The sequence below is a fragment of the Protopterus annectens genome, chromosome 13.part0, assembly GCF_019279795.1.
Source record: "Protopterus annectens isolate FY-2018-M chromosome 13.part0, PAN1.0, whole genome shotgun sequence".
Taxonomy (NCBI): Eukaryota; Metazoa; Chordata; order Ceratodontiformes; family Protopteridae; genus Protopterus; species Protopterus annectens.
The window spans coordinates 360,010,639-360,025,057 of record NC_056747.1 but is presented as its reverse complement, the minus strand read 5'-3'; the positions used below and the strand labels follow the sequence as shown (position 1 = coordinate 360,025,057).

At 43.1% G+C, this 14,419-nt stretch overlaps 1 protein-coding gene across 2 annotated transcripts in view; it reads right to left on the bottom strand.

Moving 5' to 3' along the window:
- The window catches only part of MBD3 (methyl-CpG binding domain protein 3), a 729,401-nt gene that overhangs the window by 568,572 nt on the left and 146,410 nt on the right, over positions 1 to 14,419 (bottom strand). For both annotated transcript variants that reach the window (XM_044053964.1, XM_044053965.1), the window contains exon 3: positions 10,075 to 10,212. In XM_044053964.1, the coding sequence (XP_043909899.1) occupies positions 10,075 to 10,212 (138 nt within the window). The remainder of the gene's footprint in view (positions 1 to 10,074; positions 10,213 to 14,419) is intronic.

The following is a 14,419-nucleotide window of genomic DNA, read 5'->3' as shown; positions in this document are numbered from 1 at the left end:
AATTTAGGTGATTAGCCACGCTGCAAGATTCAAAGTTTGGAGCAGAGAGTGCAGAATTTGGTTGTTCTGCTGAGAAAGTAAGGTGTCTGAGGCAGATGCCACGGTGGAGGGTGTGACATTGCGAAGGAGTGGTACCAGTGTTGGCGAGGCCAGTCTGGAGCAATCAAAATCATTTTTGGTTTGTCCTGTTTGACAAAGTAGAACTTTGGAGAGCAGAGGCAGAAGGAGACGAGCATAGACTGAGGTTTTTCTAGCTGAATGATAGAGCATCCACTTTCCAGGCTTTTTTGTGATTAATTCTTGTGCAGCATTTGTCCAACTGATGGATCTTTTTGCCTCACTCCAGAACTATGTCTGGACTCCCCCATTTGTGTGTCAACATGTTGAAAATCCGTAATTGCAGTTTTCATTCATGTGGGTCCATGTGATTTCCGCATAGTTCATCTGCCAGAGTATTCAGCTTTCCTGGCAGGAATTGAGCTTGTAGTTTTATGTGATAGGTCAAGGAAGTGTTCCACAATGCCATGGCTAGTCTGCAAAGGGGGTAGGAGTGTATACCCTCTGCGTATGTACCACATAACTGTGGTGTTGTCTTAATCATTAATTGTCCTGGATGAAGGTGGTCCTTGAAGGCTGTCAATGCATTCTGTACAGCTAGCATCTCTTTTTGATTGATATGAAGGTACATTTGATTTGGGCTCCATTTGCCCTGAATGCACTTCCCTGCCAGATGTGCCCCCAAGCATAGTCTGATGCATCTGTAGTTAGGGTTTTGGGCAGCAAGGGGTGGAGTGAATGGCAATCCCTTGTTTTGGTGGCAGGCCTCTGCCCACCATAGGAACTCTAGTTGCAGGCAAGGTATGATAGGAATCATTGTTTCCAGGCTGTGACAATGTTGACTCCATAAACTTTTTAAATACCACTGAAGTTTCCTCATATGCAGTCTTGCATACGGAATTAGAAGAATGCAGGAGGCCATGAACCCCAAGGCTTGCAGAATTTGCCTTACAAATAGCAGGGTTTTTGTGGCCACCTGTTTGAAGTAAGTTACCAAATGAATTTGCTTTTCTGGTGTAAGGTAAGCCATCTGGGCAGTTGTATTCAAGCTTTCACCCACGAATGTAATTTTTTTTGAGAGGGTACCAGTTGTGATTTCTTTTCGTTTATGTTGTACCCGAGACAAGTTAGAACCCTTTTTACAAACGCCAGATGTTTTAGAAGAATGTCCCGGTTTTCTGCCTGAATTAGACAATCGTCCAGGTATGGATATATTTGTATTTTTCTTTGCCTGCAAAATGCAATTACTGGAGCCAGGCACTTTAAGACCCTGGGCGCGGTAGATAAAGCCAAAGGGCAATGCAAACAACTGGTAATGCAAGTAGCCTGCTTTGAAGCGGAGGTATCTTTTGCAAGACTCCCTGATTGGGATATGCAGGTAAGCCTCTTAAGTCTAGAGTTAACAACCAGGCATCGTTGCTTAGCATAGGAAGTAATTGTTGAAGAGTCAGCATCTTGAATTTTGGAATGTCCAGAAAAGCGTTTAGAGTAGATAAATCCAAAATAATTGGATGCCATGATTTGTCTTTTCTGGGTACTAGGAAATGTCTTTAATAGAAACCTTGTCCCTTTTCCTCTTCTGGTACTGGTTGAATAGCACCCATGTTCATGAGGGACAGTACTTGTTTCTGGGTCTCTGCCCACTGATTTGGGGGCAGGTCTGGCCATCCGTGTGGAAATGGCAACGTGTGGAAATGGCAACGTGTGGAAATGGCAACGTGTGGAAATGGCAACGTGTATCCCTGGGATACTATATTTAAAAACCCATTTGTCCTGGGTTATAAGCTGCCAGTTTCTTGCATGAAGTGCCAGTTTTCCCCCCAAAGGGGCGGCTAAAAGGTAAGTGCTTGTAAGTGTAAAGGGAAGTCACTGAGACTGCTTACCATAGGGAGGTGCCTTGTTGATTCCAGATTTGGAGGAGGAGGCACCCCATTGTTTTGTTCTAAAAGTCCCCTGTGACTGAAACCTGGAGCCTTTGGAATGTCTTTGTTGGACTTCAGCGGCTCTCAAAGGAACTGGAAAGGACCAGTTCTTAGTAGGCCACTGCCTACTAAATCTTGGAGGTTGCACTTGTAGGAAATCTTTCACAGTTTCCATAGATTTAGCTTCATCTTCCATCTTTTTTAAAATTTCTTCAGCCTTATTACCAAAGAGACAGCCATGTTGTAAAGGACCATCCAACAATTTTGCTTTAACATGATCAGGCAGAGTTTGCTCTTTCAGCCAAGCATGCCTTCATAGTACAGACCCAGTTACAGCAGCCCTGCAAGAGGCCTCCAAAGAATCAAAACCATATTGCAAAGTATGTTTTCCAACTTGTTCAGCTGAACGCAATAAATCCAGTAAATCTTTATTTTCCACACAGACAGAAATTAACATCATTTTCTGTTTAAGCAGTCCCATGATATGCTGTTGATATTTAAGCATATGAAATTGACAGTTTAAAGCCTTGACTGCCAAGGTTGCAGAAGCGTAAACATTCTTACCCCATTTATCCATCGCCCTGGAATCTCTATCAGAAGGGGTAGGATTTTTAGCAGTAGAGGGCATAATGCCCTTGGGACCCTGAGAAATTGTTTCAGGATCTGCACTATGATTTTTGAAAAGGAATTTGTGGGAGTCAGGAACCCTGTAGTATCTCTGTCTGGCTTACAAGGAGCCGGAGGCAAAGAATCTGGAGCCATACTAGATTCTGAAAAAACATCTAGAACAGGAGGTATAGCCAAAGGCCTATGCTGAGAAAGAAGGAAATCCCCCAAGTCTCTTTTTAGATTCAGAGAAATCTTGACTTTCCCAGTGGAAATGTTCCCTTAAGGTACGTAAAGTTTCCCCAAAAGAAAAATCTTCACAGGGAGAAGCAGAAGGAATGGAATCTTCTGCATCAGAGTCCTCATAAGTAGGTATAGACACATTCTGTTCATTAGAGAAGTCAGGAGAAATAGAATCCTGTTCAGAAGATTCATAATCAATGTCTTGCCTAGGCCTCTTAGAAGGGGGGGTTGGCTACCCCTGGTCAGAGTAATTAAATCTTCAGCCATTTGGATAATTTGTTTTTTAGGCATAGGGGCCTGTACATGTGGACCAGGTGTCATTTTTTTAGACAGACTTTGTCCTTAGTTTTGAAGATGGTGTCTGTCTAATACACAAATCTATAGGCCTGAAAACACCCTCAGAAGCCGGTGCATGCACAGCAGCTCCGGACCAATCCAAGGTAGAGACATCCGCTGGTTCCATAACTGAAGCATCTCGCGGCATACCGGACTCAGTCTCAGTAGAGGCCTGCGAATCTGAAGTAGCAGGTATCGGGGGCTGCGAAAGCTCCTCACCGAGTACCGGCGAACTGGCGACTAGCTTAGAACCGTCGTAGTAAGTTTTGGACCTAGACGGCCTGTCTTTTTCTTTGCGTTTTTTTTAGGTATTCCGGTAGTCAGATTGCTAACCAACGACATTTCTGGATAATTAAAGCGCAAGCCAAAATATTTACAAGCAAAAATATACCGATGTTTAATAGTGCGTTGATTAAATTTAGCACAAAAACTGACAGCAAGGTACATTGTGGTCAGGGCCTAAGCAAGGAATGCAGTACAAATGAAAATCCTTGAAGTATTTGCTTCCCACAAGTAATGCAATTAACTTTTATTGACATCGGTAAGGAGCAAGGAAAAAGTTTCCCCAATGGGGTACTTAGCTTTTTAGTTGAAACTCGAAAACGAAAATTTCAGGAGTCGGCCAACTGGCACTTGCAAACTGCTTCTGCTTCAGTCGCTGTGCAGCAAGACAGACTGATGTAATGGCGTCGGCTGCATGTTTTATACCCCTGACGACCTGACGTCATGGCAGAAGGGAAAGCAACCGATGCAGGACCCAAGACTATCAGGCCAGCTGAGGGCAATCTGCCAGCAGATTACCCAAATGTTATGACTGCAACAGTGAAACACAAAGAACATCTGATAGTGCATGTAGCCTGCTTTGAAGCGTAGGTATCTTCTGCAATATTCCCTGATTGGGATGTGCAGGTATGCTTCTTTTAAATCTAGTGTTGCCAACCAGGCATCTTTGCCTAGCATAAGAAGTAAATGAAGAGTCAGCATCTTGAATTTTGGAATCTGCAATATTCCCTGATTGGGATGTGCAGGTATGCTTCTTTTAAATCTAGTGTTGCCAACCAGGCATCTTTGCCTAGCATAAGAAGTAAATGAAGAGTCAGCATCTTGAATTTTGGAATTTCCAAAAAGGTGTTGAGTAGACAGGTCCAGGATAGGACGCCATGAATAGTCTTTTCTGGGTACCAGGAAAAGTCTCTAGTAGGAACCATGTCCCTCTTTACCTCTTCTGGTACCAGCTGAATAGCCCCCATGCTTAAGAGAGAAAGTACTTGTTGTTGGGCCTCTGGCCACCCACTTGGTGTTGGCAATGTGTGGAAGTGAAATCTGTATCCCTGGGACACTATTTAAAACCTATTTGCCCTGGGTAATGAGTTCCCAATTCTTTGCAGGAAGAGCAATCTTTGCCCCCCAAAGGGGCAGTCAGTTGATAAGTGCTTGGAAATTTTAAAAGGAAGTCATTGAGACAGTTTACCATAGGGGGAGTCTTATTATTCCCAGATTTGGAAGTGGAGGCCCCCCACTGCTTAGTTCTGCGTCTCCCCTTGGACTGAAACCTGGGGTTTTTGCTGTGCCTGGGTTTGGCTTGAGAAGACCTGGAAGGGGCTGTAAAGGACCAATTCTTAGAGGGCCAGTGCCTACTAAATCTAGGAGGCTGAACTTGCAAAAAATCTAACAGTTTGCATAGATTTAGCCTTATCTTCCATCTGTTTAAGAACTTCCTCAGCCTTGGTGCCAAACAGGTGGTCTTGATTTAAAGGAGCATCCGATAATTTAGCTAACATGAGCAGGCAGAGATTGCTCCTTAAGCCAAGCATGCCTTCTGAGCACGGACCCAGTAACAGCAGCCCTGCAACAGGCCTCTAATAAATGAAAACCACATTGCAAGAGGCCTCTAATAAATGAAAACCACATTGCAAAGTACGTTTTCCAACTTGTTCAGCAGAATGCATTAAATCCTGTAATTCTTTATTTTCCACACAGTCAGGAATCAGCATTTTCTATTTAAGTAGTCCAATAACATGTTGCTGATACTTTAGCATATGAAACTGGCATTTTCAAGCCCGAATGGCGATAGCATACGAAACTTGCAGTTTAAAGCCCTAATGGCCAAGGTTGCACAAGTGTAAACCTTCTTACCCCATCTATCCAGTGCCCTGGAGTCTATCAGAAGGGGTAGGATTTTTAGCAGCAGAAACCTTAATGCCCTTGGAGCCCCTGTGAAATAGTCTCTGGATCTGCAATAGGATTTTTGAAAAGGAACTTGTGGGACTCTGGGACCCTGTAGTATTGGTCAGGTTTTCTGGGAGCAGGAGGCAGGGAATCAGGGGCCAAACTAGATATAGAAAAAGCATCATCAACAATGTTCAGTATAGTAGGAATAGCTACAGACCTATGCTGAGGTAGGGGAAGGAAATCCCCAAGCCTCTTTTCTGAATCAGAAAAATCCTGGCTTTCTGAGTAGAAATGCTCCCTTAGAGTATATGTAAGGTTTCCCCAAAAGAAAAATCCTCAGGAGGGGAAGCAGAGGGAATGGAGTCCTCTGCATCAAGTAGATAAGGGCAAATCCAGATCATCAGAAGAACTAGAAAAAAACAGAAAAAACAGAATCCTGATCAGAAGATTCATAATCAACTTCAGTCCTAGGCCTCTTAGAAGGGGGGGGGGTTGGCTACCCCTGATTAGAGTTATTAGATCTTCAGCCATTCTTATATGTTTTTTTAGGCCTAGAGGCCTGAGCATGTGACCTGGGCACCGTTTTTTTAGACATGGATCGAAATTTAAACCTAAGCAAAGAAGGAGGCGTCTGTTTTATATGCAAGCCCGTAGGCCTGAATACACCCTCAGAAGCCGGTTCCTGCACAGTGGCTCCGGACCCATCCAAGGTAGAGACATCCGCGGGTTCCATAGTTGAAGCATCTTGTGGCATACCGGACTCCGAATGGGTCTCAGTAGAGGCCTACGAATCAGAAGTAGCGGGAATCAGGAGCTGCGAAAGCACCTGCCAGAGTACCGGCGAACTGGCTTAGAAGCGTCAGGAGTTTTTGACCTCAGTGGCCTGTGTCTATCTTTGTGTTTTTTCGGAATCCCGGTAGTCGGATGGCTAACAGACGACATTTCTGGATAATTAAACAGAACCAAAATATTTAGAGGCGAAAATATACAGACGACGGATAGTGCGCCGATTAAATAAAGCACAAAACCGACAGCAAGGTACGTCGTGGTCAGGGCCTAAGCAAGGAATACAGTACAAATGAAAATCTTTGAGGTATTTGCTTTCCACAAGTAATGCAATTATTAACTTTTACTGACATCGGTAAGGAAAAGAAAAAAAGTTTCCTCAACGGCGTACTTAGCTTTAGTCGAAAATGAAAATTTCAGGAGTCGGCCGAATGGCATTTGCGAACTGCTTCTGGCACTGCACGGCAAGAAAGACTGATGTAATGGTGTCGGCTGCATGCTTTATACCCCTGATGACCTGACGTCATGGAAGAAGGGACAGCAACCGATGCAAGACCCAAGACTTTTGTTAATCAGGCTGACTGAGGGCTACCTGCAAGCAGATAACCCAAATGTAATGACTGCAACAGTGAAGCACGAAGAACATCTGGAAAGGGGTTGAGGCTTGGGAGAAAAGTAAGCCAGAAGAATATCAAAGTAGTTGTGGTTGCTCCTCTGCAGCAGAGTACCACAATCACCCCAGCCCAGCATTTTCTTTTGTATCCCCCCCCTTCACTGATGCGCCTTTACCTTATCTGTGAAAACAAGAAGCTGGTTTAGAAGGATATTTCCTACCCATACCACAGTATAGGGGAGAACTGTACGTTTTTAAACCTTTCCTTCCTCCTCTTAAAAACTTTGCTGTGGAGGCTCCCAAAGGGTAGCTCCTAAGGGGGCATTAGAAAGTTGTACTTTGATATCCTCTGGCAGAGGCTCTAGCCTCTGCCACATATGCTTTCTAATGCCAAAGCTATTAACTGCCACTATGGATGTTGCAACAGCATTACAAATTGTTTTGTCTTGATGAGATCTGCTGCTAAGTTTCATCCTCGGGTCCTTATCAGATATTCCTGAGCATGCCACTGTTGATGTACGACAGCAGTTTGGTACTTTCGTGCAATTACTGTACCTGAAAGCCAGAGTGGCAGCTGTACAAACCTTTTCATATCAGTCTAGCACTTTACTTTGCCATTTAGGACACTATTGGAAGCAGATCATCTCAGTCCATAAACACTGCAGCTGATTCTCTACACAACTCCTGCAAAACATTTGTGGAACTCAAATCCCATAAAACACTTTTGGATTACTGGGGGGATAGGTATCTGGCTCCAAGAAGGCTGCAAGGAAGGCAGTCTCCAAAGCCTCCATAACAGGAATAACCACCATAAACTCTGGTTATCTACGTCCTGGAGTTTAAAGTATATTTGTGTGCCTCCAATGCCTTCTTTGTATCCTGTTTTTGTGCACTTTTATTCTATAAAGCTTTAAAACATGAAATTGCCATTATTTGACAAGAGGAAGGAACACTGCATCCCAGGTCTGGTCCATAGTCTAAAGTGGAAGACAGGAAGAATAGCCAAATCTTCTACTTTACTGTCAAAAGAATTTCTCTCTACCTTTTCAGAAGAGTAGCCCCTTGTTTATCTTTTCAGAAGAGTAGCCCCTTGTTTCTGTCTTTTAAAGTATGGACTCGAGACACATGATTGTACTTGGCTGCAGGCTTTGCAAGGCTTTTAAAAACCCTTAAGCCAAAGTGACACATTGTCTAGCAGTTAGGCTAGCAGAATGGTCCCAAAGGATGTCTGGACGCAGCCTGATGTTTCACATTTTGGATCCCATTTGAGGGAATGGGAACCATGGAAGTCTAGCCCTCGGGCTAGGATTGCCAGATGTCCACTTTATGGCCAGCAAAGTCCTCCCCTGCAAAGAAAAGTTGGCAGTCCTACTTCGCCTTCAGAGACAGCATGCACTTCAACAACAGATGCCCAGGATGGGATACATTACCCAGAAGCCAAAACCTGGTTATCAACTTGGTGGGGCAAACAGTGTTCTTCTGGCATTATGACCTTCAGAAGGAGATCTATTAGTGGCCGCAGGGAAGTCAGTTGTACAATCCTGGGACTGCAAAGGCACCTCACTGGGTTCTATATCTTCAAGTTGTGACAGAATGTCACTCTGTAGTCAACATCACTTGTTCCCCTCTCTGCATTCTCCTTTAATTGCTTCTTTTTAAGAGGGTCATAACAGGACAAACATGAGCCAGAGAACACACATAAAACTAGTTGTAGGCCTTAAGCCACTCCCTAGCTACATAGCTCTGTAAACCACCACCAGCATACTTTGACTGTGTTCAGAGAGACGGAATATTTCTTGAGAGAGATCAGATGCATTTTTGCCTAAGCTACATTATCTAGTCATCTCTGTTCCAAAGAGTGCACTTATGTGAGTTTATCATCTCTGTGAACTGCAACTGATGATTACTTCATCTATGGACAATGTTCTTTTTCAAATTGTTACAACGTCCAAATATTTGCAGTATGTATGCAGAGGTTTACACTGTATGAAGTGAAGCTGTACTTTTATTGGTTTGTGTCATTCTTCTGCATTAGGCTTTGTAATAACTAACTGCAACTGTACTGTGTCAATGTGAAGTTTTTCTCTCCGGGCCTCTGCTGAAAATGGATCATCCCAATCGGACCTTCCAAGTAAATAAATGTCACAAATAAAAACTGCTGCCTATGTAACGTTTTCAGGGGAAATCCTTCCTGAAAGACTAAACAGTGCTTAAAGTCCTGCTCTGTGCCTACACAGGCAGCACAAGTGTGCAAGTCTGTGAAAGACCTTACTACCATTTTTACACCCCAATATACCCTGAATACATGTCCATCATGCTAGCTATATAAAAAACATACCAAGGAAAGATAAATCAGTAGAATATACAACACAAGGAGTACTAGTCTATCCTGAGCTCTGGAGCAGGGCAAACAAGGATAGTCTACTGCCACTAAAGATGGCAATGCATACACTGCAAACTATGGCTAGAAAGATCTAATATGGCATGAGCAAATGACAGCTCGACACTGGAGTCGTCCTGATATTCCACTGGGATGGACATCTGCTGAGCTCTGCAAGTTAGGCCAGATATCGGGCCTTCGGTTCGGAAGTCCCAGTAGTTAGGCTACTGCAATGTTCATCTAAACAAATGAGACAGGACAACAGTCTGACAATGGTAATGTCACTCTATACAGATACAGCAAATTTAAAAAAAAAAAAAAAAAAAAAAAATCGGGACCAAAAAGGGACTAAGAGGGCACTGACTTCAAAACACCTCACCTTATGGATTAACTACATTATCACAGGAAACAAGCAAAAGCACAGAGGAACCATATGGGCTACAAATGGGCTAGAGCATCCCAATGATGGAGGAAGACTACATCCCTTTACCAGATTATGCAAAAAATTCAAATGGACTTTCCCAATTTGTGGGGCATCTTTCACTCCACTGAAGAACTGACAAACCACAAGTGAGAAGAGCTAGCACCTTAGTCTGTCAGATAAGAAAATGACTCCCCAGGAATCTGAAGTGACAGGAAACTGTTCTTCAGTTGTACACCATTCCCAAACTTTCAACCTCCAATACAGAGGACAAAATAAAGTCCCTCTTCCTCCCTCATTTGATGATATACTATATAACTAATAAATTGTCTGATTAAGTATGAAGAGGAACCCAGGGAGGCAGGAGTCCTTTAAAAAAATAAATAAATAAAAAAGGGTGGAAAGAAACTCATCTTCAATACACTAATATTGAGAGAGAATGATTACAGATCCTTCTTACAGTATTTTACCATTTGATTAAGAATGTGCATGCTAATCTATACTTGATTGAGGGAGAAAAAGAAAGACACCCACTCACCTGTCGAGGCTGCTCCACAGCTTTCTGCGGATCTGTTTTAACTTTATTACTAGGGTGGTTTGTAACTTTTGTGACTGGCTGTTTAAATATGGAAGCAGTCTGTCTAACAGGCAACGATGTATTCAGATCGGGTTTACCCTGGAATTAAATATTCAGTTACTTAGTGAAAAATGCACTGACATTTCTTCCATAAAACGCAGTAAATGCTGATGCATGCTACCTAGAGCAGACTTATTTCAACAGTCAGAGTAACACAGTTTAGAGAATAAAATATGAAGAAATTGTTTCAAACATTAATGGTCTTTTTGAAAAGGCTGCTGCGAACATCTTATTTTACATAGTTAATAATCTAAACAAATGCTATGTACTTACCATATGGGACTTCCGATAGAAATGTCAAAGCCAACAGATGTTAGAACCACTCGGCATGTAAAAAAATTGCCCAAGCTGCCAAAGTCTCGCCCCATATTCCATAATGCAATGCAGTGCCATCCCTCTCCAAATCTCATCTGAGCTGTACTGAGTAATTAGAAACCTCTACCAGAGGGCACACGTACAAAGAGCGTTTCCCAAAAAAGGCACTTAAATATTGCAGAGGCTGCAAATTAAACTGGATGCAAAGTTAGGCTTTCCAACACACATTGCAAGTACCAGAAAGTGTGACTGGGTCATTTAGGGGTGACATTAAGAGGAAAGTGCCTTTGAGGAAGGTTCTGCAAGCTTTCAAAGAAGCTGAGAGAGGAGAAGTCACTCACGAAAATTATACACTACAGCTAAGTGCATATTGACAAAGGAATGAATGAAAGTTCAATAATTGAAAATCTGCACCACACTGAAGTACTAATGGAATGGTGGCAAAGAAAAGGTCCAGTCCTATTGCAGTGACTATACTGAACCTGTCCACATCCCTACTTTCCCCTTACCCTTTTTCACCCATCACATCTCCTCCATGGATGCTTCCACCATCCACTCTGTCAGTCCATTTCTCAAGTCCACAACATACTGTTAAAAAGTACTTCAGGAGGCCCAGGAGACAGCTAGCTCCTACAATAAGGTGCCCGAGCCCCTCCTTCCTCTTCTGCCATTCATATTCTGGATGACCCCTTAGCTCCAAGGCACGATCTGGTGTACCCTGATCAAGTTCCCTATTTTTTTTGTATTTCAAGTGAGTAGCCATAGCTCCTCTAGCCCACAGTCACATTCCATCCTTCATCCATCAGATCTTTCTGGCAGTCAACTGTTTTTCCTTCAAACAACCCCATGTCATTTTCCTTACATCACCTCCATAGCTGTACAATGTACTGAAATAGTCTGACCAAAGCCCTGTACAGTAAAGCATTACATCCTTGCTTCTGGAATCTAACCTCAAGGACACACATTTTACTGCAGCCGCTCCCCCCACTCTTCCTAGTGGTCCAATCCAGGTGAAAAACAATGACCATCCCTTTTCCTTCTCTGTTGTTGTCCGTTATAGTCCTCTTAGCTGACAACTTACCCTTGGGTTATGGCCCAAATGTAGTACCTTCCATTTGGTTGCAATGAACCCTAAACGCAGCCTTCATGCCCACTTGTTAGGACTTCGCAAATTCTGCATTAGACTCCTCTCTCCATCTTCCACTACTGTAACTATGAAGTCATAAGCAGAGTAATCCTGTTCTCTTTTCCTTCAGATATTCCTCACAAAATACACCAAATAGTAATGGATTTAATACAATGCTCTAAGATACTCCACTAATCATAACCTTACCTACCAACATTGTTTCATCCCCAATTCTATTTGTTCTCCCAGTTCCACAGTGTTGGTCCTATCCCCAATCCTTCTATTTTTCCTTTTTTTGCTTGTGTTGAGCATACAAGAGAAAGAAACGCTATGTACCTCTCTGGAAGAAAAAAAATTGCTGGCCACAAGTGGAAGTACAAAAATCATGCAGTTACCCAGAAGTAGTGAATGCATGGGTAAGACCTGCCTAAAATTCAAGTTACGAGTATTCTGGATGGATGCAACTACTGGGGAAAACTCATTTGTAACACCCGATAAGATGCTAGGATACTGGCTTTGGACATTTGCTGCTTGGCTTTCTGGATACAAAACTTGCTCTCAAAGGAAATGTATGTGAAAAAACAAAGGAGTCCAGTACTGTAGTTCTGAAACAGTACATCTCTGGTGCGTCTCCATTCTAGAATAGAATAAGGGACAATTTACTGTTACATCTGCAAGTGATTAGGAAAGGTAAAAAGGTCACTGCAAAGCTTCTACCAGTGTTGAATTTCCAAGCCACAAGGGGCTGTGGGGCCATTCATGAAATGGCTTTCCCTGGAATGTGGTTTACTAGAAAGTGACATGTTCACGGCCATTTACATAAACCCATGGTTTCCTGACATGAGAGGAAAACATCCCATCTCAACACAATGCTTGGTGATCTACCAACTCTAAGCCCTATTGTCACACTGGATGACTATTATATCCTAGGGAAGTCAGGAAGACTGCTCTCATCTCCTGTATGCAACAATCCAAAACTGCTTTAGAAAAGGTCCCAACACTGACTCACCTCCCCAGTGTAATGTTTCCCCTTCCCTACAGCTAACGTATCCAATGATTACTGCTAAGGGAGAGAGAGGGTAGTTAGAAGGTGCTGCCTTCAATTAGGTTGGGCAAATGCATCCCACCACATTTTGTAAATCTGTAATAGATGGGACACTTTTGATAGACGAATTGAGATCAATACACTGAGCAGCCACTGTAAGACCTACAAAGGATACTTGGGGATACCACTGGTACTACAACTGCCACAAAATCCAGCATCCTGAAACGATGGACAGAAGGCTTCTCAGACTCAGGAATGAATACCATGGTTTGATGAGAGCATATCCTATACAATGGAAAATGTGCTTTGCATAACAGGATATCAGATCAGCAGTAGATAAATGAAAGCTGCCAGGAAGGACTCAAGTGGAACTTCACAAGGCTCACGGTAACTTCTACAAAGCTGAACATAAGGAGAAAAAAAAAATACACACCAGACCTGGAAATGATGGAACATACAAGAGCCTATCAAAGCTAAAAAAATGTTTCCACTGGAGGAGATGTACCATAAGGATGGCAATGTAACCAATGCAGGTTTGCTTATACAGGGTGAAAGAGAACTCTGCCATCCACCTGGGTGTCAAACAGAGGGCATGTGTGGTAACATGCCTGCCTTCCAAGGACTTACAACTACAGTGGAGCTCAAAAGGACTTGTTGCTATGGCTGGACCTCAGGGGGGCTGTGGGGAATTGTCCACTTCAAATAACTGCACAGTTCCTGCCAAAAGATTCAAGAACTAGTGCTAGCAAATTTCAGGCTACGAAACAAATGGGTTCTTGGGGTTTATGCCCCCCCAAAAAAATTGAGCCCATTTTTCAGTCTGAACAGGAGGCACCGTTGAGCTTAGCTTAATAGGAACACATGGATCCCTAGGACACACTCTCAGTCCAAGGGCCTGGTAGGTCTTGTTTCATGTGTGCGGGTGGGGGGGTTGTTTAGCTCACCCTGTGGACCCAGTTCCTCAGGACAACCACTTGGGACAACTGGGAAAAGATAAAGGAGCTACTGGGTCAAATAGTGGACCAATAAGCGGCTAAGAGAGCCTGGCTCCTTGCAGCATCTTGTGGGCTGCCACAGCAGCAATGCATTTAGTAAACATCCCAGGGACGTAAGACGAGAAACTAATGTCTTGAATCAACAGCACCAGACTCCTACCCAAGAGTGAAGAAGCCTTACGGACTTTGTGATCTTGATGAGAAGGTAAGCAACAAGGACTGCACACCCAGTTTCCTCTGAATAAGCATATGTGACAATTCGAAAGGTTTCTTTGGGAAAAATATTTACGGAATTTAATGTCAAATGGGCCTGGGGGTCTTGCGTTTTTATTGGTGTAAGAGAATCGTAATTAAAATCCTCTTTTTTTGGGCTGATCAGACCCTCTTGGCTGACCCACTGCAATCTAATTAGATACAGATACAAGAGGAGAATGGAACCAGCCTGGGGGGAAGGGGGTGCTTATGCTGTCTGTGCTTTGAGGAATGAAGTCCACAGATGTTGATGTTTCCTTTGTGAAGAGATGGAAGGTTCTGATTCTTCTTGTAAAGAGAGCAATTTCTTTAACAAAACCCAAGCTGTTTACTTTACCTCTTCAACCCTTAAAAAAAGCAAAGTATCAACAAATGCTACACAGTACTGTGCTCGTTACCCATGGAATACATGCAACATTCACTTATGTTCTGTGAAGGGATTCCGTTTCCCTTTAAACACTTTCTACAGAGAGGGTCTGTAATTACAATAAGGGGTGAAAAAGCCCAGCAGAC